The sequence below is a fragment of the Impatiens glandulifera genome, chromosome 1, assembly GCF_907164915.1.
Source record: "Impatiens glandulifera chromosome 1, dImpGla2.1, whole genome shotgun sequence".
Lineage (NCBI taxonomy): Eukaryota > Viridiplantae > Streptophyta > Magnoliopsida > Ericales > Balsaminaceae > Impatiens > Impatiens glandulifera.
Window position 1 is genome coordinate 159,589,620 of NC_061862.1, and position 24,848 is coordinate 159,614,467.

The following is a 24,848-nucleotide window of genomic DNA, read 5'->3' on the forward strand; positions in this document are numbered from 1 at the left end:
TTTCTGAAATTCCTTGATGAACATTTTTTATAGAAGAAAGAAGTATTATTGTCTCCTAATGAAGCCAATTTTCTCTAGATTTTTCCTCTTTAGAACAGAGATCTCTGAATCGCGTAAGAGCCTCTTTTTCCTCTTCTCTGTTATAAGGTAGATTTGGGGCTCTTAGTGCCTTGTTTTGTATTTCCTCCAGTTTTGTTCTGACTTCCTCTACTTTTTTAGAAATCCCACTATATTTTTTCTGGTCTAACTTATTTAGTTTCCCATTTAGTAATCTTAGTTTCTCACAAACTCTGAACATCTTTGTTCCATTAATTCTGATGTTCCAAGTTTCATTAAGGATTTCATTAAATTCTTCATCTTTCATCCAAAAGTTGAAGAACTTAAGGGGTGTTTTCTGTTTTTTTCCTTCTCCCAAAAGAATTTCAAAGGGCAGTGATTAGAGATACCTGGTTACAAAACCTAGATTTGGCTTCTTAGGTAAAACTCCACCCATTTTTCATTCACTAGGCCTCTATTAATTCTGCTCTTTCTCATGTTGTCCGCCCCTCTTGTAGTTGACCATGAAAATAGATTACCAGAGGAAGACGGTTCAATGCAGCTTATGTCTCGAATGTATTCATTAAAATCCTGAATGTCTTGTGTTATGTCTGTCTCAGGTTCTCTTTCATTTCTGAATCTTGTAACATTAAAATCTCCCATAATAACCCACGGTTCGTCGTCCGTAATGCTTCTTCTCAAATCATTCCAAAGTGTCTTCCTCTCTGTCCCAGAGTTGCTTGCATAGACTACCGCAAAGAATATTTTTACCCTTGTCACCAGATTGATAACCTCTGTCAAAATAACTTGATTGCTTTCAAAAAAATTCTTGATTTCAACTCTTCTTTTATCCCATCCTACCCAGATTCTACTTTTAACCCCATCAGAGTTATGAATAAATTCTCATTATTCTTTGAAGCAACCTTGGGCAACATTCTCTATTAGACTTTGTCTGACTTTTGTTTCAATAATTCCAAATACTGTGATTTCATTCTTTTTTGCTATTATTCTAACCTCTCTTCTTTTTATAGGGTCATTTAACCCTCTAATATTCCATGTCATTAAATTCATTAATGAAAAGAAGATGTTCCAGCTTTACTTCCCCTTTCTTTACTTTTTATTCCTTTCTGTTTTTCCCATATAGCAGGGCTATAAGGAATTGTATTTTCCTTAATTTGATTACCTTGATGTTTTGGGATTTTTGTGTTTCTCTAGTCAACTTTCTTTTGAATTGGAGATTGTACAGTTTCAATCGATTTAGCTGTCTCTTCTTTATCTTTCCCATTTCCTTTACCCACTTCCCCTTTCTTGTTTTTTCCCACGCTTTCTCTTTCCACAACCTCTTCGGTATTCATTCTTGCTTCAAGTTCAAGTTTCTTTGCTACCTCTTCATTCTCAGCCTTTAATTCTGAATCTATTACCACTCTATCTTCCTTCCCCTGTTCTTCAAAATAATGTTCTGAATTTCCTTCCTTATCTTGATCTTTCTGTTTACTCAATACTGATTCTTTAGTAACCTCTTTCTGCCTTTCATTCTCAACCTTTTCCTTTTCCAAACTTTCTTGTTCTTCTTTCTGTTTCTTTTCTGTCTCTGTCTTTGTCTCTTTCTCGGTCTTCTTTTTCCTTTCTTCTTTAATTATTTTCGGGCACTTGTAACAGACATGTTCGAATGTATTACAGTCAAAGCATCTATTCGGCCTCCACTCATATGAGATTCTCATAATTGTGGATTCACCTTTTCTGTTCATTACCGTCATCTGGTATGAAAGATTTGATCTCGGGTGTATCTCAATGCACATCCTAGCATAAGTAATATGTTCACCTTTTTCTGTAGTTGGGTCCATGTAGAGTGGACTCCCCAATAGGCTCGCAAAGTGACTTAATGCTTCAGGGTTATACATGTGGGGAGGGATGTTGCGCAATTGGAACTAAATTTGCGCAGTTTCTTTGGGCTTGCTGAAGAGGTTCATACCTTCTGTCCATTTTTCGAGTTTCATGTAGTTTTTCCCAACAAATGTGTGCCCGTTGATCAGAATATTTTCGAGATCTGATCCTTCTTTGAATTTGAGAAAGTACAAGTCATGAATGTTTGATGTTACCTTTTCTAGACCATTTTCCCCCAATTGTTCCATTAGGGTTTTTTTGGTTATTAGAAATGGCACCTTATTTCTTCCGATGAAGTTGCCCACTATGACATTCTTGCATGACTTTACGCAGTTTTTCTCAACTTTTTGGGATAGTTTGAATTCAAACGGGGAACCGATAATTTCAACTTTTGGCTTAAATGTTCTAAGGAAAATCTTTCCCCTCTCTTGAATTGGATTGTCAGCTTTTGTTTCCCCTTTGTTCTTCTGTCCTGCATTCTGTTTCTGTTGTTCATTCTGCTCGTTACTCTGGTTTTGCCCTGTTTTCTGATCATTTCCTTGAGTTTTGTTTTGTTCTTTAGTTTTCTTCCAGACCTGGTCTACATTCCAATTAGAATTGTTCTTGATAAAGTAGACTCTGGTTTTGGGACATTTAGAGAGCTTTCTCAAAGTTTCAACAGACCAGCTCACAATAGTATCGTACTCCTTCTTTTTAGAAGATTCCAGTCTTGTAGGTAATGTAGGTTGAGCTGCTCTGTGTACTGTTGGCTTTTCTCTTTGCTTAAAACGATTTGGCATTTCTTTCCCAATATCAATAATTTTGTTATCTGATTTCTAAGCCCTTTCAGATTGACCCTTTCATTAAAACCAACCCTCCATTTCCTCGGGTTTGTTTCTTTACCCAATGTTTTCGCTGTCATTCTTTGCGTTTTTTCTAGCGTGTTGACTGCATTTTAAACGTTATTAACTTGTAATATACGTGACATTTATAAATAAATAAAATATTAATATCATAATTTAATTATCGAATTTTAATTAAAATTTTGAATTCAAATTGAGATATTTTGACTTCATTTAATAATTCATTTATAATAACCCATTTTCTTTTAATGAAAACAATGATAATAATACATATTATTATTTGATGGATAATTAATTCTTTATCTCAACGAGGATCCAAAAAATTATTCATACAAAATAATTTATGACAAATTTAATTAAAATTAAGTACAATATTTTATTTTATTTTATTTCAATTCATTCAAATATTTCACATTAAAATATATATATATATATATATATATTTCAATTCATTCAAATATTTCACATTAAAAAAAAAAATCAAACATAAACATACCTCTCAAATCAACAAAAACATCCCTTCTTATGGTTATTTGTCCGTTCCTCATAAATAAATTATTAAATAAATAAATATAATCAGACATTAGTTAGTCAATATAAAATAATATATCATTGATGCATGCACTAGACCTAGATGTATGCTTCTAGAAAGATTTTTTTTTCTCTTAACTAAGAATAACTTATTAATTAATTTATTTATTTTAATATATGAAATGAAAATTTTAATATTCTAAAAGTATAAATTTAATAAAAATCAATTATAAACACAAATATGACATATATTATCATATGTTAATACAAAAATTAAAATATTTGTATGACCATGGTAGTTCAATTTTGTTTTTATTGGAGGAGTCCAAATCAAAATAAATTATAATTCTCTTTAATTTTAATTTTTTTAATTAAATAGAAACCTTATTTTCTTGCTTCCTATTTTAACTCAAAACGCAAATGGAATTATGTAAATAAATTTGTGTTATTTTAATCTCTTAAGTCAATTCTTACCACCTCTATAAATATTGTATTTTTGTCCATCATAATAAATTTCATTCTAAATTTAATATTTTTATCTTTGTATATAGAGTTAATTCTTACTAATTTAAATAAAGAATTACATTTAAATATAAAATAATTAAATGAAAATCTAAATATTAAATATTATGATAATTTATTTTTAAAAAAAATTAATAAAATAATCTAATAAAATAATACATAAAAAGAAGAAGTATCAATAATTATTTTTGATACATATGAGCAAAACTAGTCAAATAGTCAATTGAGAGTTTGAGAAACTAAAAAAAATATTATTAAAAATAATTATTATCAATAAAATATTATTAGTTTATTTGACCCTTTTTTTTTTTCTTAATCTTATTTTTCTTTTAAGAGTTCGTATATTATGGGATGAAATGATTCTTGAATTTAAAATATGGGTAGGATATTTTAAAAATATATATTATAATTGATTTATTAATAAAATGTTATTAAAAATAATTATTATCAATAAAATATTATTAATTTATTTGACTTTTTTTTTTAAATCTTATTTTTCTTTTAAGAATTTGTATAGAGAAATGATTAGGTGAGAGAATTTTGTGAGGGAATGATATGGTATAATCTTCGCTGAAAAAATCAAATAATTTCTCTATTTTCTCTCCTTCCTCCCATTTTTACATTTTATATGGGTAGGATATTTTAAAAATATATATTATGATTGATATTTTTACATTTTATATGGGTAGGATATTTTAAAAATATATATTATGATTGATTTATTAATATTTTATTTATTTTTGTATTTAGTTACATATGTGAAAAGTTATTTTTTTCTTGTAAAATATTAAATTATTTTAGCGTTTATTTCTAATTATTTCTAACCTAATAAAAAATATAAAGAGAGTTATTATTAAAATAATTTTATTTCGTTAAATTTATACAGTTTGAAAATAAGAGTTATTATTAAAATTAAATATTATAAATTTAAGTTTTAAAAAATAATTATAATTTTTCAAAAAACTAAATTGTTTTAATCGATTTCAATTTAGTTATGTAATTTTAATATTTTATTAAATTATTAATTTGTGTTAAAATTAAATTAAGTATTTTCAAATATATTTATTTTTATAGACTAAATTATTATAAAATTTAAAATAAAACATATTTTTATAATATTATAAAATTATTTTTTCTTAAATCTATTAATATAAAAAAACAATATATTATTAAATGTTTTTGTAAAATAAAAATGTTTTATATAAAAAACAATATTTATAAAATAGTGATAAATTTATTTTGTTTTAAATAAAATTAATTAAATTTTATATAGAAATAAATAAATCATTGATATGAAATATATAATATTATTATTAGTTATTTATTTTCAAATTATAAATTTATTACTAAATATTAATATTTAAATTATGTTTTATTTAATTAATATTTATTTTAAATATAATAATTATTAATTATTTTTAAATATATAATATCCTTTTTTATTAATATATTAACTTTTGTTAATGTAAAATAAGTAATTATTTGTTTTAAATAATAATAAAATAAATTTATATTATATATTTTTTTTAAATTACAAAATAATTTTATTCTTTTAATAATTATAAATTAGTTTAACAAGTTATTTTAATTTATATTGGTTTTAATTATATTATTATTTAAGTAATATAAAAATAAATATTTAAAAATAATAAATATACTAATAAATTAAAACTGTAAAATTTAAATTTTATATTATAATGATAAATTATTTTAAAAATAATTATTCTGTTTTATGTTTTAAGAGTTTATTTTTCAAAATTTTGTTTTAATAAGATTATAAAATATTAATATATAAACTTTTATTATATAATATTAATTAATTTTATTTTTTTTAATTTTATATTTATTTGTTTTGTTAAAATATAATATTTTTTTTTTTATTTTCAATCAAATATTTAAAAAGATATTAATATATATATATTTAAAATGAATTTTTAGTCTAGTAACATTTGATGCATATTTAGACAGTAAAGACAATATATTATATTATTATTTATTTATAAAACAAATAAAAATAAAAATTTTTATTTTTATTTTTAATTAAAATTATTTAAATAATAATTATTATTTTTTTAATATTGTTTTTTCAAATTCACAATAAATTAATATAAATATAATTAGATGTTCATTAAAATATAATATTAATTTAAAATAAATGTTTTTATAATATTAGTTTTTAATTTTTTTATTTTTAAACTTTAATTTAATAACAGTAATATTAAAATTTTAAATAATTCTAAATATTAATTTTATTTATTTAAAATTAAATAAATTTAATAGAGTTTCAAAAAAATTTGTTAACAAATATAATTTTATTATTTATATATTGTTATAAATGTCTGAATTAATAATAAATTTTTTTCAAAAAGAATAATCTTAAAATATAATATTAAAAAATGAAATTAAAATAAATAATTTATATATTTTAAATATTTATAGACTATATTATTATTATTATAAAATTATAAATAATATTAAAAATTATTTATTTTAATATATATTATTTTATTTAAGTATTAAGTAAGATTATTTAAATATATATATATATATATATATTATTTTTAGTATTAAGCTATACATAATATTTTTTATTAAAATTAAATATTCTAAATTTAAGTTTAAAAAATAATTATATTTTTTAAAACAAATAAATTGTTTTAACTTATTTTAATTTTAATTTAGTTTTGTAATTTTAATGTCTTATTAACTTATTAATTTGTGTTAAAATTAAATTTTATATAATAAATTAAGTATTTTCAAATATATTTATTTTTATATACTAAATTATTATAAAATTTAAAATAAAAACATATTTTTATTATATTATAATTATTTATAAAAAATTATATAATTATTTTTTCTTATAATATCTATTTTAATTTAAGACGTTATAAATAAAAATTAAATTTTAAGCATTTAATTTCTTAAAAACTATTTAGATGATATTTGAATGTTAATTAAATATAATAATAATAGAAATAACAATAAAAAATAACTGAAGTTAAAAAATACCAATTAACAAGGAATTCATAGTAAATAACAATCATTAAGTTGGTTGGCTATACTTCAAAAATGATTTTTTTTTATTGGAATTTAAAATATCGTAAATAAAGAATGTGGTAAATAAAATTAAATAAAATTCAAATTAAATTTAAAAGAAAGGATAAATAGTAAAAAAAAACATATAGAGAATGATGTGTTTCATGGCTATACTTCAAAAATGATTTTTTTTTTATTGGAATTTAAAATATCGTAAATAAAGAATGTGGTAAATAAAATTAAATAAAATTCATATTAAATTTAAAAAGAAAGGATAAATAGTAAAAAAAACATACAGAGAATGATGTGTTTCATGAGGAATTAAAATCATTATCATATTTTAATTAATATATTTCCCGCATATCATTTCTCTAAATTTAAACGTTAATTAATTAAACGGTGAAATTTGATATTTCATTCAAATTTATAATTTAAATTAATTAATTTATTAATTATTTCATTAACATTAAAATGTTTGGAGGAACCACTAAATATTGATATATTTAATATATTTATTGTTATCAATAATTAATTATAATATTATTATTAACAATTGTTTTTAAAAAAAATAAAGTAGTGATAAACAGCAGAAAAATATTTAAAAAAATTGTAAAGAATAATGTGTCACGTTCAAAATAGATTGAATAATACTTTGTTTATACATAATTACATCTTTAATTCTTTTAAATGTTTGAAAAATGTCAAATGTTGTTTGTTTTGAATAGTGTTATATAAATTGAAACATTTAATTGATGATCTTCATTCAATCATCAATTAAACTTACAATCATTAATCACTTATTACTTATAAAAGGGTTATTAGGAACACAATAATGCAATTCATTTTCTATGGATTGTTTGGTTAAAATTATCTTATAAAATTTAATATAGTTTTCAAACCAATTATTATATGACTATTTCTTATTTGTTTTCTAATTATAAAAAAAGGAAAAGACCCATTATTGATCTTGTTTCATTCATCATTTTATTTTTATTTTATTTTTAAATTCACTCCAATTGTATTTTAAATCACATTAACTCAAATTTTTAGACATGTCTCATAATTTTTATGACAATCTTATGAATAATCTTAAAAAATATTATTTTTTAGTTTAGTATAAGATTGGTGTGAATCTAATTCAAATTATAATATAATTTTTGTTGTTTTATTTAATAATTAATTAATATTTTAATGTTGAAATAAAAGTTTATTTCATATGATATTAGAAATTCATATCCATGTATTCTAATTTCAATTTTTGATATTTTTAATAAAAAAATTGAAATTTTTATAATTTTATAAAGAGAAATGATTAGGTGAGAGAATTTGGTAAGGAAATCACTTGTCTGAAAAAATCAAATAATTTCTCTCTTTTATCTCTTTCCTCCCACTTTTACATTTTGCAGAAAAAGTGATGCCAAGTTATTCCGTCACCAAATTTTTTCTCTCTGTCAATCCTCTTTTATAAATTATAATTTAAATAATTCTGTAATTTTTTTGAATAGTAATCGTATCTTTTCCTCGTAACACATGAAAAATGGTTATTTTCGCAAATTTTATTTCCCAAATAAGGATTATTTAATCAAAATTTCCCTATTCAAGGCCCACTAAAATGAATCAATGATGACTAATTTGAAAGCCCAGAAAATAATAAATAAAAAGGCCCAGAAAATGGTGAATAAAATTTGGAGGGAGAAAGAGAGAAATTGATTGAAATCTCTTCAATGGGATCACATATAGTTTTGTAGAATTCGACTACATTTTCCCGATAATCTTGTTTGTTTGATCTTCCACCATTGAATCAATACATTCTTCATATATACTTGTACAATTCTACTATTATACTTTTATTTCTGGTTTAATCGATTGAATTGCTATGAAATCTTCGTCTGGAAGTCTTATCAAGCGAAATCGATCCAGTGATTTTCCTGATTCACTAATTTTATCCCGTAAGAGACATAGACCAGTCGTTGCAAACGTAGCATATGTACAAATTAAAATTCTTGGACTTCCGTTGATTTCATCAGTCTCTGGTTCTTCATTGGGATCCATTCGTCTCGAGCCCTTCCGCTCATATACTATAGGCCGTCATCACTTGAAATGTGAATTTGTGTTTGAGGATAGGAGGGTGAGCAAACGGCACTTCCAGATTCGGTTTGATGCAGTGAACAGGAAGGTATGGATTGGGGACGGTATGTGTTTGTCTGACTCAACTGATTCTTCTAGGGTTTCACTGAATGGTTTGTTTGTTGATGGGGTTAAAGTGGCGAGAGGGGAAGCTGTGGAGTTGCGTGATGCTAGTGAAGTTTCATTGGTTTGCAGAAATTTGGATACTTGTGGATCCAATATGGGTTCTCGGATTGGGTTTGTTGTACATAGAATTGTTTATAAAGAGGAGGTTATTGATGAAGATGCACATAAAATTGGTCTAGAAAGATCATTCATTTCTGATGTAGAATGCAATAGGACTGTTAAGAGGGTGAATTCTCTTTTGTATAAATGTAGACAGGTTCTTGAAAGCACTGATCCTATTTCATGCATTCAGAAGTGTATTATGCGAAGGAATTACGACAGTTCAAGAAAAAGTATTGGGATCTCGACATTCACTCCAAGCTGTGATGCAGAATTTCCAGTGGGATTGGACTTGAGCGGTGTACAGGTGATAGCACAATCAGGTAAAAGCTCACCTGCAGATCCAGTGATCCAAAATTCAAATGCAGTTCATGTGGTTCCTGAATATTCCCAGAACAGTCATTTAAAACATGCTGACATCCTTGGAGCTAAAGCTGTGATTGACGTGGCTGCAAATGGAATCAAGGACTTGCATTCAAGTCCAGTGATCATGGAGAGCGATCCCCAGCCTTGTGAGGTGGTGTATGTTGATAGTCAGGAATGTCCTATTCCACCACCTGGAAGTAAGTTCTGCCTAAACCGCCTTAAAGGTGTCAGCCAAGGACTGCTAGATCATCATGTGGTTTCTTTGCCAGAACTTCTCCATCCAGTTGAAAGTCTTTCACAAATTTTCATTGCAACTTTCACTTGTGATATTCTTTGGTAAGTTATGGAATTGGATGATACCTGCATGATCCTTTGTGTTTCCTATCTAGAAATATAAATGTCATTTATACTGCTAGGTTTTCACTTTTCACTTGTGATATTAATATTATATTGCTAGGTTTTCACTAACTTCCACTTGTGTTATTAATGTTATATTGCTGGATTAAACTTAGTGAATTGCAATCCATGATGTTTGTTTGAATAGGGAGAATCATTGTGATATGGAAAAGAAAGAAAACCTACATGCATGCAGGTCCATTCCGTAAATTTGGATTAGCTGTTATAAAATCTTTGTCAACTAAATAAAGTGTTGATATATAAATTTTCATGTGTTCATCTCTGTAATTTGTTAAGTTGATAATAAGGTGTCATTATTCTTATTTGTATCTCCAAGGCTGTTACACATACTTCTCTAGAAAGTAGGCAACTTAAACTAATCTCATTTACCTTCTATGTGTTAAAGTTTGCATTAATAAAGTAGTCAGAAATTGTAATTGAAACATGCTGTGGAAGTGATTTTTTGCAATACAGACACAAGCAAAACTCAAAGTGATCTCCATTGCTTGTTAGGTTTTTATCTTACTGCGAAATATCTCCTTTCCTGCCTGTAACCGTTGCATGTCATGACCGGACGAAGTGCTGGAGTTCAAGTCCTAATGAAAGGATTTTGATGCCTTACTCAGATTATCCAAATGTTACAGTAGTGTAAGTGTAAGCTTTGGTTTTAATGTTTTTCAAAAGAAGGTTTACTCCTTGACATGCAGAAGTTGCATGTAATTGTTAGAAGTCGTGTAACCCTGTCAAATAATCCTAATAGGTATCCTCCATTCCCTGAGTCTATAGCTTTTGGGACGGACCGCAAGAAATTGGGCATTGCTTGCCATCATCCAAAATTGTTTGTGCTGCAAAGAGATGATTGTATCAGAGTGGTCATTACTTCTGCAAACCTGGTCCCAAAGCAAGTCAGTGTTCCATTTCCTACTTTTTTGGCTTTTTAAGATCTCAGTAAAGGATTAGCTTCTGTTTGTGTTCTCCTTAGCAATAACAAACATCACCTTTCCAATATATGTGGTGAGAAGTGTGTTGCAGTGTATTTTCATAAGCAATCTACATAAACATAGGATTAACTTTCTTGAAAGGGTTTCTGCATTGTTAATGGGTATACTAACCAAATATTACCCGTTTTCCCTGGTACAACGGTTAGGTTTACTTCTACTTAGTATAATTTTGTTTTCACCTTTCTGATGTGTCAAACTCTTGCTTTAGTATGGTGTAAGAATTACTGACCTTATATTTTCTTTCACATTGTATATTCTTCTACATCTCTTGGCTTCTACAGTGGAACAATGTGACAAATACTGTTTGGTGGCAAGATTTTCCTCGCAGAAGTACTCCTGATTATGCAGCTCTTTTTGCCGATTCATTCGGCACGGAACATGAATATCCAAAATCTGATTTTGCTGCTCAGCTGGCTGGATTTATTTCTTCTCTTGTTGTGGGTATACCCTCAAAGGCTCATTGGGTTACGGAGTTGACAGAATATGAATTTAAGGAAGCAACTGGACACCTGGTTGCTTCAGTATCTGGGGTTCACAGTCAAAAACCTCTTCCTATAACATCATCAATGTATCACTTGCCTGTTAGTATATGTTTGTCTCTTCTTTCTGTCACTGTGTTTTTCTATTTTTAATTTGATTGAGAAATGATGGGGATGTGTTCTCTTTTAGGGTTTTAAGACTCTCTTTCTTGTTATTGCTTGACAGACAAATTGATGTTCTTTTTCCACATGTCTTTCTCAGTGTTTCCTCGTCCAATATGTGACAGATAATTTTGCTCATTTTTTTTTTTTTTAATTTAGGAAGTTAACACGACCCCCACAGTCATGATCCCCATTTTAACTTAAACGTTCTAAGTGAGAATCGAACTCGTGACTTTTGTCTTAATTTTGTTCATTTTATAGATCTTAATATGCATAGGGCTTTCACCATACTGCTGGAACATTATGTGAGCCAAGGGATTTCTTTTATGTGCTTCTCCTTTTTAGTGGTGTTAAAGCTACAAAATTGGCATACTAACTAGTAATCTGATTTTTTGTTTGCTTAATGTTCTGTGAGAAAACTTTAAGTTTGTCCTCTTACCTAACATTTATACTGCTTCCACAGTTCCATGTCTATTTTGTAAATCTAGTGCCTAAGGGATTTGTTTTTTCTTATAGAATGAATAGTCTATTAACCATGGATGTGACTGCATTTATGTATGAAGGCGGATGTTCGTTCATTTTATGATGTCAATTTCCTTTGTTCTAAGAATGTTTTTTTAATCTTTCAGGTTGTTTTTCCGTGCACTGTCACTTCATTTTCACAATGTCAATATCAATAAATCAATAATATGGTTGATTTCCATTTTCATTCCAGGATGGGTATTCTGCTACAGGATTTCACAAAGTGAAGATTTTAGGTTCCATTGATACAATGGTTGTTGGTCTGGGCCATCTTTTCCAATCTAGAGCAGATTCAACTGGTGCTAAGTTAAAAAAATTGGCTGATTTCATAGGAAGGTGCCGTGAAAATGAAAATGGGATGCTGGAGGTAATTTTGAGAAGAAATACAAATATCAAAGCTGATGCGAATGCTGTGAGTGTCCTTGTCCCAGACCCAGAAGATATATGTGGTCTAGGTAATCTGTTCTCCCTCAGTTTATCGTTTTCTTTCAATTTGTCACTTTAGCTCCCAATGCAACTTGTTAACAAAGCAACTATTAGATGTGTCCAGTATAATCTGGTAAACATCCAAGTTGATGTTCTGACTACCTCAGTTTGTAAGCATTGTAATTTTGTACCTTATCTGCTTTCCCTTTTTTTTTTTTCAATTTCTCCTTGACATGTCGAGGATGATTAAAGTATGAAAGATGGTCATTAAACAAGAGAGAAGGATAAATACTTCTACCTAGCCATGGACCAGTAAATATTGTTGAACTCCTGAAGTGTCATCCCTTTACAGTTTTCACTATGACCAAAATAGTCTCAATATGTTTATATAAATTGTGTGGACTATGTGATAGGAAAAACTTCTGGTTAGTTTGGATGTTCCATATATTGCCTGAGGAGCTTCTTATAAGGATGTTGATGTATAAGAACTTAGTTTTAAATGCATGAAATATTGATTCATCTTCCTTTCCATCAGCTCGATTCCTTGTCTATTCTATGTGGTTATACTATTAATCTATTTAGCTTCCATTTCATCCCTTTGTGCTAGATGGTGTTCAAATTGGGTTTCTACCAAGAGATGTAGCAAAGTGGGTTGCTCCTCTATCAGATAGTTCCATGTTCCGGTTTTCTGGGTACATATGCCCCAAAGAAGTTCTTGCAGCTGCTTTAGGAGGAAGTTCCGGCAGGGTCCAACTTATTTTGTATGTGTCACAGGTACAATACTTTATCTATTATCTTGACATAATATTTGATTCACCAAAGTGTCATTTTTGTGGTTAAGCATTTTGAACAAAGTTTGTAATGATCAACTGACACATCTATTCCAAAGTATGCTTTCAAATTCTGATGTTGTATTATGCAGGGATCAGCATTTTCAAACATATCAAAGATTGTAGAATCCAAACATACTTTTGCAATATGCTGTATGGTTGCATTAGTGCAGAGATGCACAGGCATTTGGCGACTTCAAGAGGTAATTATGATCAAACCGTGGTATGTGGTTACCCTATGCTATGGCCTATGGGGTGGTAGAATAGCTAATGGCAAGATATAGTTTACTCTATACCAGGATTGCAATATATAATTATAATGAGCAAAACAAAACACGTGTGAACATGTTTTTGTAATAGTTGTTAGCTGCCGCTGCTTTGAACTTGGATTACCTTTTGGAGTTCTGTCATGAGTTAAATATACCAAGAGATTGTTTGATCTTGGGTTATTTGAAAAAAATCTGGATTATGAATTCAAAATCTTGTTTGATGAAAAAGTGGATTTTTGAGTTAAATTACTAAAGTATCCTTTTGTATTTATAATTGAATAAAAAAAGGAAAGTAAAATAGGGGTATTTTGGTTAATGAATTGTGAGTGATTTGATTGTTGAAAGGATATGTGATGTGATAAGGGATTATTTGGAAATAATCCAAATAACCCAAGATCATACTAAAGGCTATGTACTTTAGTGTTTCTTTATAACTGTTTTGATTCCCTAAAGACCAGCTAGCATATGGTTATATATTTTCCGTTAGTAGTCTTGAATTGTTTGGTGACCTGGCCAATCTGTTAGGGTTAGGTCCTTTAATGCAAAAGAGCATAAGGGGTAGAGGAGAGGGTATGTGAAAAGAATGAATTGAAATTGTATCTCGCATCCTCCCTTCAATCCAAGTCACACCTCCATTTCTTCTAGGTCTTATCACCTTTAATGGTTTTCTCTTAGTCTCATCTTCTCTTATCTCATTGTTCACTTGTTACAAGTTCTCATACAACAGTCTTGCTACCTAGAATTGCAATTGACCAAACAAAACTGCTATAAGATGTGAGATATCTGTTGGAATCTAACTTTTCCTCTTTGTTTTTGTTTTTCTGTTGTTTGTATCTCATTTGACAGTAAAAATGTCCACAATTCGCGTTCATAATTTGTTTTTAGTAAAATTGACCCTTTTTAAGAATAAAATGATATGGGTCAAAGCTACTCAGCTACTGATTCCACCATGTAATGAATTGTCAAAGTCACCATTAGAATGATGTTAATCACTGTTTGATAGCAAGCTTGCATCAGCACCCGCAGGCGTTGGACTTATCTTCTTCTCTGTTTTTTCTTAACTTGTTTAAGGTCTTAAGCCAATATAAATGGCCAGAAGAGCTGGAAACTGATTTCTTTTTTGGTGAGTGTTACATCAGCTGCATCCTTGAGTTCTTATTAGCATCTATATGAACTTCTTGCTCTTTATTTCCCTATTGCTAAGGTTCCTCATCAGTTGGGTCAGTCAATGCCCAATTTTTGGCGGCATTTTCTGCAGCAGCTGGAAAGACTACACCAAATATTTGTGAGTCGGAGGAATCGGACCCAGATGTAAAAGTTCAATTTGTTTTTGTTTTATGCATTTTAATGAAACATTTGGTTTCTTACTCAATTAGTAAGATTTATTTTCTTTTCAGTGGGGGTGCTGGAGTGCTAGTCAGGAATTAATTAACCCATCAATTAGGATAATCTTCCCCACAATTCAAAGAGTGATAAACTCAAGTTCTGGAATCTTTGCTTCAAAATACATGCTATGCTTCTCTGAGGTACTCTGATTGTTTGATTAACTTCAGCTCTATTGCACCCATTCATTAGTTTTAGATAAATGTGCAAAACTAATCTTACGTCACAAGAACTTTCTTCTTTTTCTGTGTAAGTTGTAACTATTTTTATGCTTGGATTGAAGCTTTATTCAGCTAAGTATAAATAACCAGGTTAACATGCATAGCATTGATGCCAATAGGTTGAAACTAGCTAAATTTGATGCTCCAGTGGTAAATATGATGTATTTGGCCATATAGTGGACTCATTCTTCTGTGCCATGTTTGTTTTTTCCATATCTTTTGGAATGTTGGTATGTTTAGACTGAACTGAAGTTTGTATTAATTATGTTGTGGCAAGGGAAAATTCTAATAATATACAATGTCCATGTTGAGTCTTATACACACGTTCATTGAACAACTCAACCATCAAACCATCTTAAATTAGTATAGCTTTCACATTTCTTAGTCATTAGACCTCTATATGGCATAGTATAAGAAAAAAAGACCTCAATAGAGTCAATAGATGTTGATATTAGGTTGTATTGTTTCATTACAATTACCATTACACTCCTATAAAGTTTGTATATTTCTTTTGTTTTGTTCATATAATACCAGTTAGAGTTTATATATTACCAGTCAAATTTTGTTCATATTTCTCTTGCTCCTCAGAAAACGTGGCAAAGGTTGAAGAACGTCAATATACTGCATGATGCAGTTCCTTGTCCAAGTGATAGAGTGGGCATTCCAATGCATGTTAAGGTATGTAAAACTCCATATCATTCTAGTTAAATTTATTCCACTGCGTTTAGACTTATGTTAATTCCCAAACAAATGGTCTTTGTCCATGCAGTGTCTTGTTCTGGCCATTCTTATTTGTATGTATATAATTCTTATAATGGTATGCAACAGATCTAGGGTTTATAAGAGAAATGAGGTGAGAATGGAATAGCCTAATCTAGAGATGAGAAACAGTTTGTCTTTCAATATATAACATCTGATAGAAATAACCTAACTACTTCCTCTATTTATAATAAAGCTAACAATAACTAACTAACTATAATCTTATACTAATATGGACCAAGTCCGGCCCGTTAGATCTCTAATGGGCCCATAAACCCTATGTCCTTTACATGTTAAGGCTTGCTTTTTTTATCTGCCATATTGGAATGTGGTCACCTTCCACTAAACCAAGTCTCGGGGTCGACCACCCTTGTATATATATTGGATAATCTCAGATGGATTTTGCAAAATAATTAAGAATTGACAGAGTTAGTGTTTGATAAAAAAAAAATGGAAACGCAGGTAGCTCGAAGGCGTTTTCAGTCGAAGAGAGGTGGAGTGCCTTTTGGTTGGGTATATTGTGGTTCACATAACTTTAGTGCAGCAGCTTGGGGACGGCCACTTTCTAGTCCAAATGGCATAAGCAAGCTCAATAGACCTGCAAAAATAAATTCTGTGACAGGTTCAAGGCTTCACATCTCAAACTACGAACTTGGTATAATTTTCATTGTTCCCCCACCGAATAACACAAAGGAGGAGAAAAGACATGTAAGCTTGGACGACATAATGTTGCCATTTGTTACACCTGCTCCAAAGTATAGGGGCAGTGACCGCCCAGCAACAGCGCGGGCTATGAAAGAAGCATGGATTGATCAGCTTAGCAGACCAGAAAAAGAAATTGTGGTTGTGGATGATAGTGATGAATTAATGGAAGAAGATGAAGAAGAAGAGGTCCCAGATGAAGAGGATGAAGTTACAGAGCAGCCTAATGGAATTGAAAATGAAGAGGAAGGTGATAAGGCCTATGCTGAGGTACTTTGGTGTCAAGTAGATGATTCTTCTTAAAGTCTCAAGGAAAAGATGAAAAAAAAAAGCATTCATGTGTAAAAAAAATTTTCACATCATCACGAAACCAGTGGTTCAATTCCCAATTACAACGCCTTGATTGAAGTGGGAGTTGGGTTAGTTTTTTCCGGAAAATAAACTCTGGTTTTCGAAAAGATAGACTACATAATGCAATGGAGTTGACTAGGAGATTTCATATTCAAATGAATTGGAGATGGATTTGAAGGCAAATTCATAAGTGTTATGCCCTTGAAGGAGGAGAAAGTGATCAAAGATAGTCCAAAAGTAGCAGAAATCATTGCTTATTTTTATTTTTAATTGTGTTTTAGACTTTTAAAGAGCATGTGTTCTATTTGTTGAGTTTAATTGTACATTTCAATATGAATTGACATTGTTTCTAATTTAATTTTACAGAATTGTAATTCAATTATAGAAAGGAATTCATTTCAATTTTATGTTTGAAAAAAAATATAATAAAAATAATTTAAATATACATTATTTTGATACAGCTTATTAAAATAGTTTACTTTTCGTCTCTTAAGAGAATATATATATATATATATATATATATATATATTAACTTACTAAATAAATAAAAAAAATATAAATTTAATTTCTTAAATTCAAACAAATAAAATATAAATATTTATTTATATATATAAATAAATAAAAGTTCAAAATATTAACTTATTAAATTTTAATTTTTTTATTAATTTGACATTTTAACCACTTAAATTTAAAATAAAATATTATCGATTTGTTTATCACATGGTGTAATAATAATTTTTTATTTATAATATATAAAAAAATATATTTTAAATTACAACTTCAAGCTCAAATAGTTGAATTAAAAATTATTAAAACACATTATTTTGAATTTCATTATAATTTTAATTTTAATTCTAATTCTAATTCTAATTTTAATTCTTAATTTTAAAATCTAAAAATTAAAATTATACTTAAATTTTAATTTTATAATTACCAAACACATTCTTAAAATATTTTTGTAATGTTTCATATGAAAAAAAAAAAGATGTTGATAGGTTAGGCAGTCTCCTTTAATTTTATTCATATTTATTTATTCTCAGATATGCTATATTTTAAACATTTTCAAGATGTCTAAATACCATGGCTTGACTTTAATGTTTGTCTATTACATTTTATGTCCGTTTAAAAGTATAACCGTTTACATTTTTTAATAGTATAATTTTATTTATTTTAATTTTTTCAAATTTACATTTGGTTATATAATATGTGAGTGAAGTTGACTACATCCTTTAGGGAATGGAAAGGTCAAATCCGTTTTGAGGAATGAAAAGGTGTACAATATAGAGAATATAAACAGAATTAATTATTGACTTAAAAAATTATAGTCATTTGAACTTGCTTATTTAATTCTAAAAGCCCTAATCATTTGTTTCAATAAAGGGGAACTATATAGAATATGTTTTTTTAGAAGTATTATTATAAAATGTAATTAATTTTGAGAAATGGTTTATCACAATCCTAAAATGACTTACTACCAAATAGACTCACCTGTTATTATATATTGTTATTTGCTAAATTATAATAATTAATTCCTCCCAATTTAATTCCAACATTAAACAAAAGTAGAAACCCTTCTTCAAGTACAAGCCAACAACACAAGTGGTCATATTTAATCACTTTTAGAAGTACAAATTGCTGTTTTTATATTGTTTTTAGTAAAACTAAAATTGTAAAGTTATTGAGATTGAATCCTTCAAAAATAATTGTTCAATTATATATTTCTCTAAAAAAAAAATTACAAAGGAATTGAATAGTTCAATTGTATTTTAATTTTTTTTCATGATTATTCTAGTATACAATGGTCGTCTTTTTTTTTTCTTTGCATCACTCAGATTTAAGTGTGTTAGTTTTGTTCGATATATTGTTTAGTCAAATTGAAATTTTCGCATCGTATTTTTGTGATTTTAATAAAATTTCAGTGTCCGTACTCTTCTTAGTAGTAAAATTGATGAAATTATCGTATCTAGAATTATTTTTTATTTTTTTTATTAAAAAATTATTAGAACTGATTTTTTATATAGAGACCCTCCTATAAGTATTTTTTCATTATTTTTATGATTTTTTTTTTATTTCGGTTATATAGGTAGATGATTCATTATTATTTTGTAGGACATTTTTTGACGACATTGTTTACTAACTCTCGGCTAAACTCATAATATTTTATATATTGCTCTATTTCAACACCTATTACTTAAGAATTTAATTGTGTTTGTCTTTTGAGTGATACTCAACAAATTATATGATTATTAGATTTTTTTCAATTCTTTTAATTTAATAAATATTAATTTTGTATTATTTATTGATTAATATTTGTTGTATGTAATTTTAAATTAAATTTAATTAAAATTAATTTCTTATTAAAACAACTAATTTCCCCCTAAAAGAATGTACATGCACTCAAATAATTTTATTATTTTAAAGAGTTAACACAATTTAACTTAATATCTCCAATAAATGAAGTTTTAAGTGAAAAATAGAACTTAGATCTTGCCATAATTGTAACCCTTATTATTACCTAGTAAGTTAATATTTAATATACATTTATAAATAATAATAATAATTTTTATAATTCTTAATTTTATTCCTTTTCTTACGAATTTGACATCTAAATCAATAATTTTTTGTTTTAATTTTATAAATGTTATTTTTTTTATTATTTATTAACTAATTTCTTATATGTAATTTAAAATTAAATTAAATTAAAATTAATTTCAAATTAAAAAAAAAACTATTTTTCTCTTTTTCAAATATAAATGATTTATGATTTTGCTATGGTAGATAATTTTAGTTGAAAAAAAATTAAGAAGATAAAATTACAATTCATAACTTTAAGATAATAAATATTTATTATTAATAAAAAAAATTAACACAATTTAGCTGAATATCTATACTAAATGAAGTGAAAATAAAACTTTGATCCTGCCTTTATTCTAACTCTTAGAATTACTTATTAAGTTAATATTTCATTTTTTAAAATTAGTTTGAGAAAATAAACACTTTATCCCGTGTTTAAAAAATATTTTAAAATTTTCAGTTCTTACAATGATGAAAATATTTCCAGATCAACACATCTCTCACTAATGAAAACGGTAGAAACCGAGAGGTAGACAGTCATCACCACCACCGCTCTGACTAAGTCACTCCACTCTCAAGTTGAACAACTTCGATCTTCACGGGTTGGAGTCTAGTTATCTTCTCATAATCGGCGTAATCAACCTTGGAGTCTAGTTATCTTCTCATAATCGGCGTAATCAACCTTCCTCACCTCCGACTTTCATTATATTTCTCTATCTATTTCAATTAGCACAAAAAGTTCTATCTTAATTAGTACAAATCTTATTCTGATTTGATGAATTTATTTGTATAGTTAATGTATTCCTTTATTGTGTTGTAGATGTAATTTAGGATGCTATAGGTCTTCCTAATATTAGATATATCTTTCGTAACATGAAAAGATAATGATTTTCATGTACAAAATAAATACATTAAAATAATGAATTGACTCAAAACTTTTTAAGAAGAGCAAAAAGATCTTTACACGATTTTACATCTAATCTTTGACATCGTCATGATAATTCCATTGTGAAACAGCCAGATTGTCCACCAAAAAAATTATAAGGATACGAGACTCAAGTCTCAAGTCTCGTATTTTAAGTCATCCAAATTCATGTCTCCCAATAAACAATTTTTTTTTTAATTATATTTCAAAATAGAAAAGAGTTACTTCATAATTCTTCATTCATGTCTGAAATTTGTTATGTATAATTGAATTATCATTTTTCAATTTGACACAGGTAAGAGATGCACTGATTGGAAAATTTGGTCAGAAATAAATATATATATTTTTTAAAAGTAATTTTTAAACATTGAACTAAAATGTCTATTTTTCAAAACAAATCATATTCAAGTTTCTTTATTCCTATTTTTTTTAGGATTCTTAATTTTATTTTATTTCTTACCAACCTTAATAATAACTTTCAAAAAAATATCAATAGTAACCGTCAAAAGAGAAAGAGGATAGAAGAAGGCTCGACGGCGTCGGCTTGCCATGGCGGTGCAGAGAGAAGGTTCAATCGTTCAACCTCCATCTGTGTACATACGATAGATTTACAGAGTCAAAGTTGGAGAAGAGAGAGATTTAGTCTTAATCCCGTTTTCCTTGTTTATATTTAGCCGCTTTTACCATTCTCAATCAGTTTTGACAATTCCACGCAATCCATTTCGTCTTCACAAGCAACGGTGACTTTCCGTGTAAACTTCTCCTTCTTCTTCTTCCTCTGTGTTTTCATATATACCTTCCTTTTTCTCTCTTCTACTCAATTCCATTTCATTATACGTAATCTCAATCTACCGTACATATATACATATCGTCATCTCTTTACATTTCTGTATATTTTCTATTCCCAATTTGTTATGGAAGCTTCCTCCTCCTGTTCGTCTCCACTTTCTGTTCACTCATTCATCGATTTCCTACCTTCTTCACTTTCCCGATCCAAAAACCGCTCCGTTTCAGCCAAATTCGGAACCTCACGTGACTTCCATGGCCGCCGTAAACTCATCGCTAGTTGCAGCAGCAGTTCATCTAGTTCATCTTCCTATTTCGGTTTCTCGATTCAACCTAAAAGGTCAGTGGATGCGATTTTCAAATCTAATAGAAAGAGACGTTCGTTAATCGTGTCGGCTGTGTTTGAGCGTTTTACCGAGAGAGCAATTAAGGCGGTTATGTTTTCTCAGAAGGAAGCTAGGGTTTTGGGAAAGGATATGGTGTTTACTCAACATCTTCTATTGGGTTTGATAGCTGAGAATCGTGATCCTGATGGTTTTCTTGGTTCTGGAATAAACATAGACATGGCTCGTGATGCAGTTCGTAGTATTTGGCATGAGGAAGGTGTTGATGATCAGAATCAAGTAGCTAAAACTGCATCTGCAACTGATGTTCCGTTTTCTGTTAGTACGAAACGAGTTTTTGATGCTGCAGTTGAATATTCGAGAACTATGGGGTATAATTTTATTGCTCCGGAGCATATTGCCATTGGCCTCTTCACAGTTGATGATGGCAATGCAGGCCGCGTACTCAAAAAGTAACAACAAATCTCTTACTTTATCGTTGGAAATCATTTAACATACTGACAATGAATGGTGTTTGTTTCAGATTGGGCGTAAACACGAATTACTTAGCAGCTGTAGCAATATCAAGACTTCAAGGAGAGCTCGTCAAAGATGGAAGAGAACTACCTTCTTCGCAAAAGAAAAAAGACGAAAAGTTGTCTTCAGGGAAAATCATCATCGATAGGTCATCTGAAAGTCGCGGTAAATTGATGAAGATTCAAATTGTCTGCTTCCAAATTTGTTTTTTCGTAAATATGGAAATTCATTCTTTTTAATTCTGGTTCAGACAAAAGTAGTTTGTCAGAGTTTTGCGCGGACCTTACAGCTCGAGCTCGTGATGGAATGATTGATCCTGTCATTGGGCGGGAACTCGAAGTTCAAAGAATTATTCAAATACTCTGTAGAAGAACAAAAAACAATCCTATTCTCCTTGGAGTTGCAGGGGTTGGAAAAACAGCAATTGCTGAAGGCCTAGCTATTAGTATTTCTCAAGGAGATGTCCCCGTGTTTCTGCAGGTCTGTCTTTTTTGTGTCTCTTCTCCAACCAACCAACAACTTCTTATTTCAATTGTTTTCTCAGGGGAAACGGATCATGTCATTGGACGTCGGTTTGTTGATTGCCGGTGCAAAGGAGAGAGGGGAGTTGGAATCACGAGTTACTACATTAATTAAGGACATCAAGAAAGCAGGTGATTATCTTTTGTTTTGGTTAAGGTTGAAGATCCCAGGTCATTTTGTTAGTTCTTGTCTTAAATAAGCTTTAATGGCAGGCAACGTAATTCTTTTCATCGATGAAGTACACACTCTAGTTGGCTCGGGTACAGTTGGTCGAGGCAACAAGGGATCTGGCCTTGACATTTCAAATCTACTTAAGCCATCTCTTGGAAGAGGTGAATTACAGGTAACAATCCTAACTTTGATGTAATTTTATTTTTTAGATGTTCATTATTTCGTTATAGAAATTTGTCTATATTGGACCATTGGCAGTGCGTTGCTTCGACAACATTGGATGAATACAGATCTCATTTCGAAAAGGACAAAGCTTTAGCAAGAAGATTTCAGCCTGTTTACATCAATGAGCCGAGTGAGGTATAGTAACATTATTGCAGTTACCTTTTCCTGATATATGTTATGGCTCACTTTTTGTTTTCACTTTTGATAGGAGGATGCAGTTAGAATACTGTTAGGGGTGCGTACAAAATACGAGTCTCATCACAAATGTAGATACACACTGGAGGCTATAAATGCGGCTGTGCAACTATCGGCTAGGTATATACCTGATAGGCATCTTCCCGACAAGGCTATTGATCTGATCGATGAGGCAGGAAGTAAGGTTCGTATGGATGCCTACAAGAGAAAAAAGGAACAGCAGATTGATATACTTTCCAAATCACCTACTGATTACTGGCAAGAAATAAATTCTGTCAAGACCTTGCATGATATTGTAAGGATTAAGGAGCCATCATCTTCTCAATTTCAATTTGAATCTAAAATCTATATTATCTGATAACTTTACTCTATTTTCCTAGCAGGCCATCTCTAGAAAACTAAACGAAAACGATGGCGCAATTGAACTTCCCGATTCATATTTGCCCTACACACCATCGGATGAAGGGTAAGAGATCCTGATTCCGAATTATGTTAACTGGGACCTGTAAATTAACTTACTTTTTATTATTATTTTAAATTTCAGACCTCTTGTTGTTGGACCTGCTGAGATAGCTGCAGTTGCTTCACTCTGGTCTGGGATCCCAGTTCAACAGCTCACTCTTGATGAAATGAAGATGTTAGTTGGTCTAGACGAGCAGTTAAAGAAACGGGTTATTGGTCAAGGAGAAGCGGTTGATGCTATTTGTCGAGCTGTGAAGAGATCCCGAGTTGGGCTCAAGGATCCAGATAGGCCTATCGCTGCCATGTTGTTTTGTGGACCCACTGGAGTTGGCAAAACCGAACTAACAAAGGCTTTGGCCGCGAGCTATTTTGGTTCGGTATGATATTTATCAATGATATTAATGCATGAACTAACGGGCTAAATTTATGTGATTGATAATCATATCGTTCATAAAAAAATCTTCTAGGAAGCTGCAATGTTAAGATTGGACATGAGTGAGTACATGGAGCGACATACAGTGAGCAAGCTGATTGGATCGCCACCTGGTTATGTCGGTTATGGAGAAGGGGGTACGCTTACAGAAGCTATTAGGAGACAACCGTTCACTGTTGTATTATTGGACGAAATAGAGAAGGCACATCCCGATATATTCAATATTCTCCTTCAATTATTCGAAGACGGTCACCTTACAGATTCTCAGGTTTGTTTGTTTTTTTAAATGATATGATAAAATGAGCCCAATGTTGTTGACAAAGGTAAGGTTGGATTCAACAGGGTAGAAGAGTCTCGTTTAAGAACGCTCTTGTGGTGATGACATCTAATGTTGGTTCTGCTGCCATTGCTAAAGGGAGACATAAATCGATAGGTTTCATGCTGGAGAACGATGAGTCGACTTCTTATAGTGGGATGAAAGCGCTACTAATTGAAGAACTAAAGAATTATTTCCGGCCAGAGTTGTTGAACAGAATTGATGAAATTGTTGTCTTCCGTCCATTAGAGCAAAATCAGGTTTGTCATCCATCGCCTTAATAAACTCTTGTTATAAATTAATCCC

The 24,848-nt window shown here is 29.4% G+C and overlaps 2 protein-coding genes across 3 annotated transcripts; both read left to right on the forward strand.

Annotated features, from left to right (window-relative positions):
- Positions 1–8,564: 8,564 nt before the first annotated feature.
- On the forward strand, positions 8,565–17,378 carry LOC124920456. Its single transcript, XM_047460948.1, has 12 exons — positions 8,565–9,908; positions 10,482–10,616; positions 10,729–10,873; positions 11,251–11,550; positions 12,326–12,587; positions 13,166–13,332; positions 13,481–13,591; positions 14,729–14,780; positions 14,862–14,968; positions 15,055–15,183; positions 15,850–15,939; positions 16,483–17,378. Exons 1-12 carry the CDS (start codon positions 8,731–8,733, stop codon positions 17,023–17,025), a joined length of 3,219 nt encoding a protein of 1,072 aa, XP_047316904.1. The 5' UTR covers positions 8,565–8,730; the 3' UTR covers positions 17,026–17,378.
- Positions 17,379–21,068: 3,690 nt separating this feature from the next.
- Positions 21,069–24,838, forward strand: LOC124920457 (chaperone protein ClpD, chloroplastic). 2 transcript variants are annotated; one of them, XM_047460949.1, is made up of 11 exons: positions 21,069–22,154; positions 22,226–22,383; positions 22,469–22,698; positions 22,763–22,871; positions 22,953–23,083; positions 23,170–23,271; positions 23,345–23,626; positions 23,712–23,797; positions 23,876–24,170; positions 24,261–24,494; positions 24,569–24,838. In XM_047460949.1, the coding sequence occupies exons 1-11, from the start codon at positions 21,487–21,489 to the stop codon at positions 24,821–24,823; spliced, it is 2,550 nt and encodes an 849-aa protein (XP_047316905.1). In that variant the 5' UTR covers positions 21,069–21,486; the 3' UTR covers positions 24,824–24,838. The 2 variants fall into 2 exon arrangements, with proteins under 2 accessions (XP_047316905.1, XP_047316906.1); XM_047460950.1 differs by having other exon boundaries at positions 23,715–23,797.
- Positions 24,839–24,848: the final 10 nt, after the last annotated feature.

What these genes read in the sequence shown, in the direction of transcription:
- LOC124920456 (XM_047460948.1), top strand. Translation starts at nt 8,731, where the DNA reads ATGAAATCTTCGTCTGGAAGTCTTATCAAGCGAAATCGATCCAGTGAT. An exon ending in AGAAGATATATGTGGTCTAG is followed by an intron (nt 12,588 to 13,165) that starts GTAATCTGTTCT and finishes CCTTTGTGCTAG; the next exon opens with ATGGTGTTCAAATTGGGTTT. An exon ending in GCATTTGGCGACTTCAAGAG is followed by an intron (nt 13,592 to 14,728) that starts GTAATTATGATC and finishes AACTTGTTTAAG; the next exon opens with GTCTTAAGCCAATATAAATG.
- LOC124920457 (XM_047460949.1), top strand. Translation starts at nt 21,487, where the DNA reads ATGGAAGCTTCCTCCTCCTGTTCGTCTCCACTTTCTGTTCACTCATTC. An exon ending in TAGGTCATCTGAAAGTCGCG is followed by an intron (nt 22,384 to 22,468) that starts GTAAATTGATGA and finishes ATTCTGGTTCAG; the next exon opens with ACAAAAGTAGTTTGTCAGAG. An exon ending in TCAAGACCTTGCATGATATT is followed by an intron (nt 23,627 to 23,711) that starts GTAAGGATTAAG and finishes CTATTTTCCTAG; the next exon opens with CAGGCCATCTCTAGAAAACT.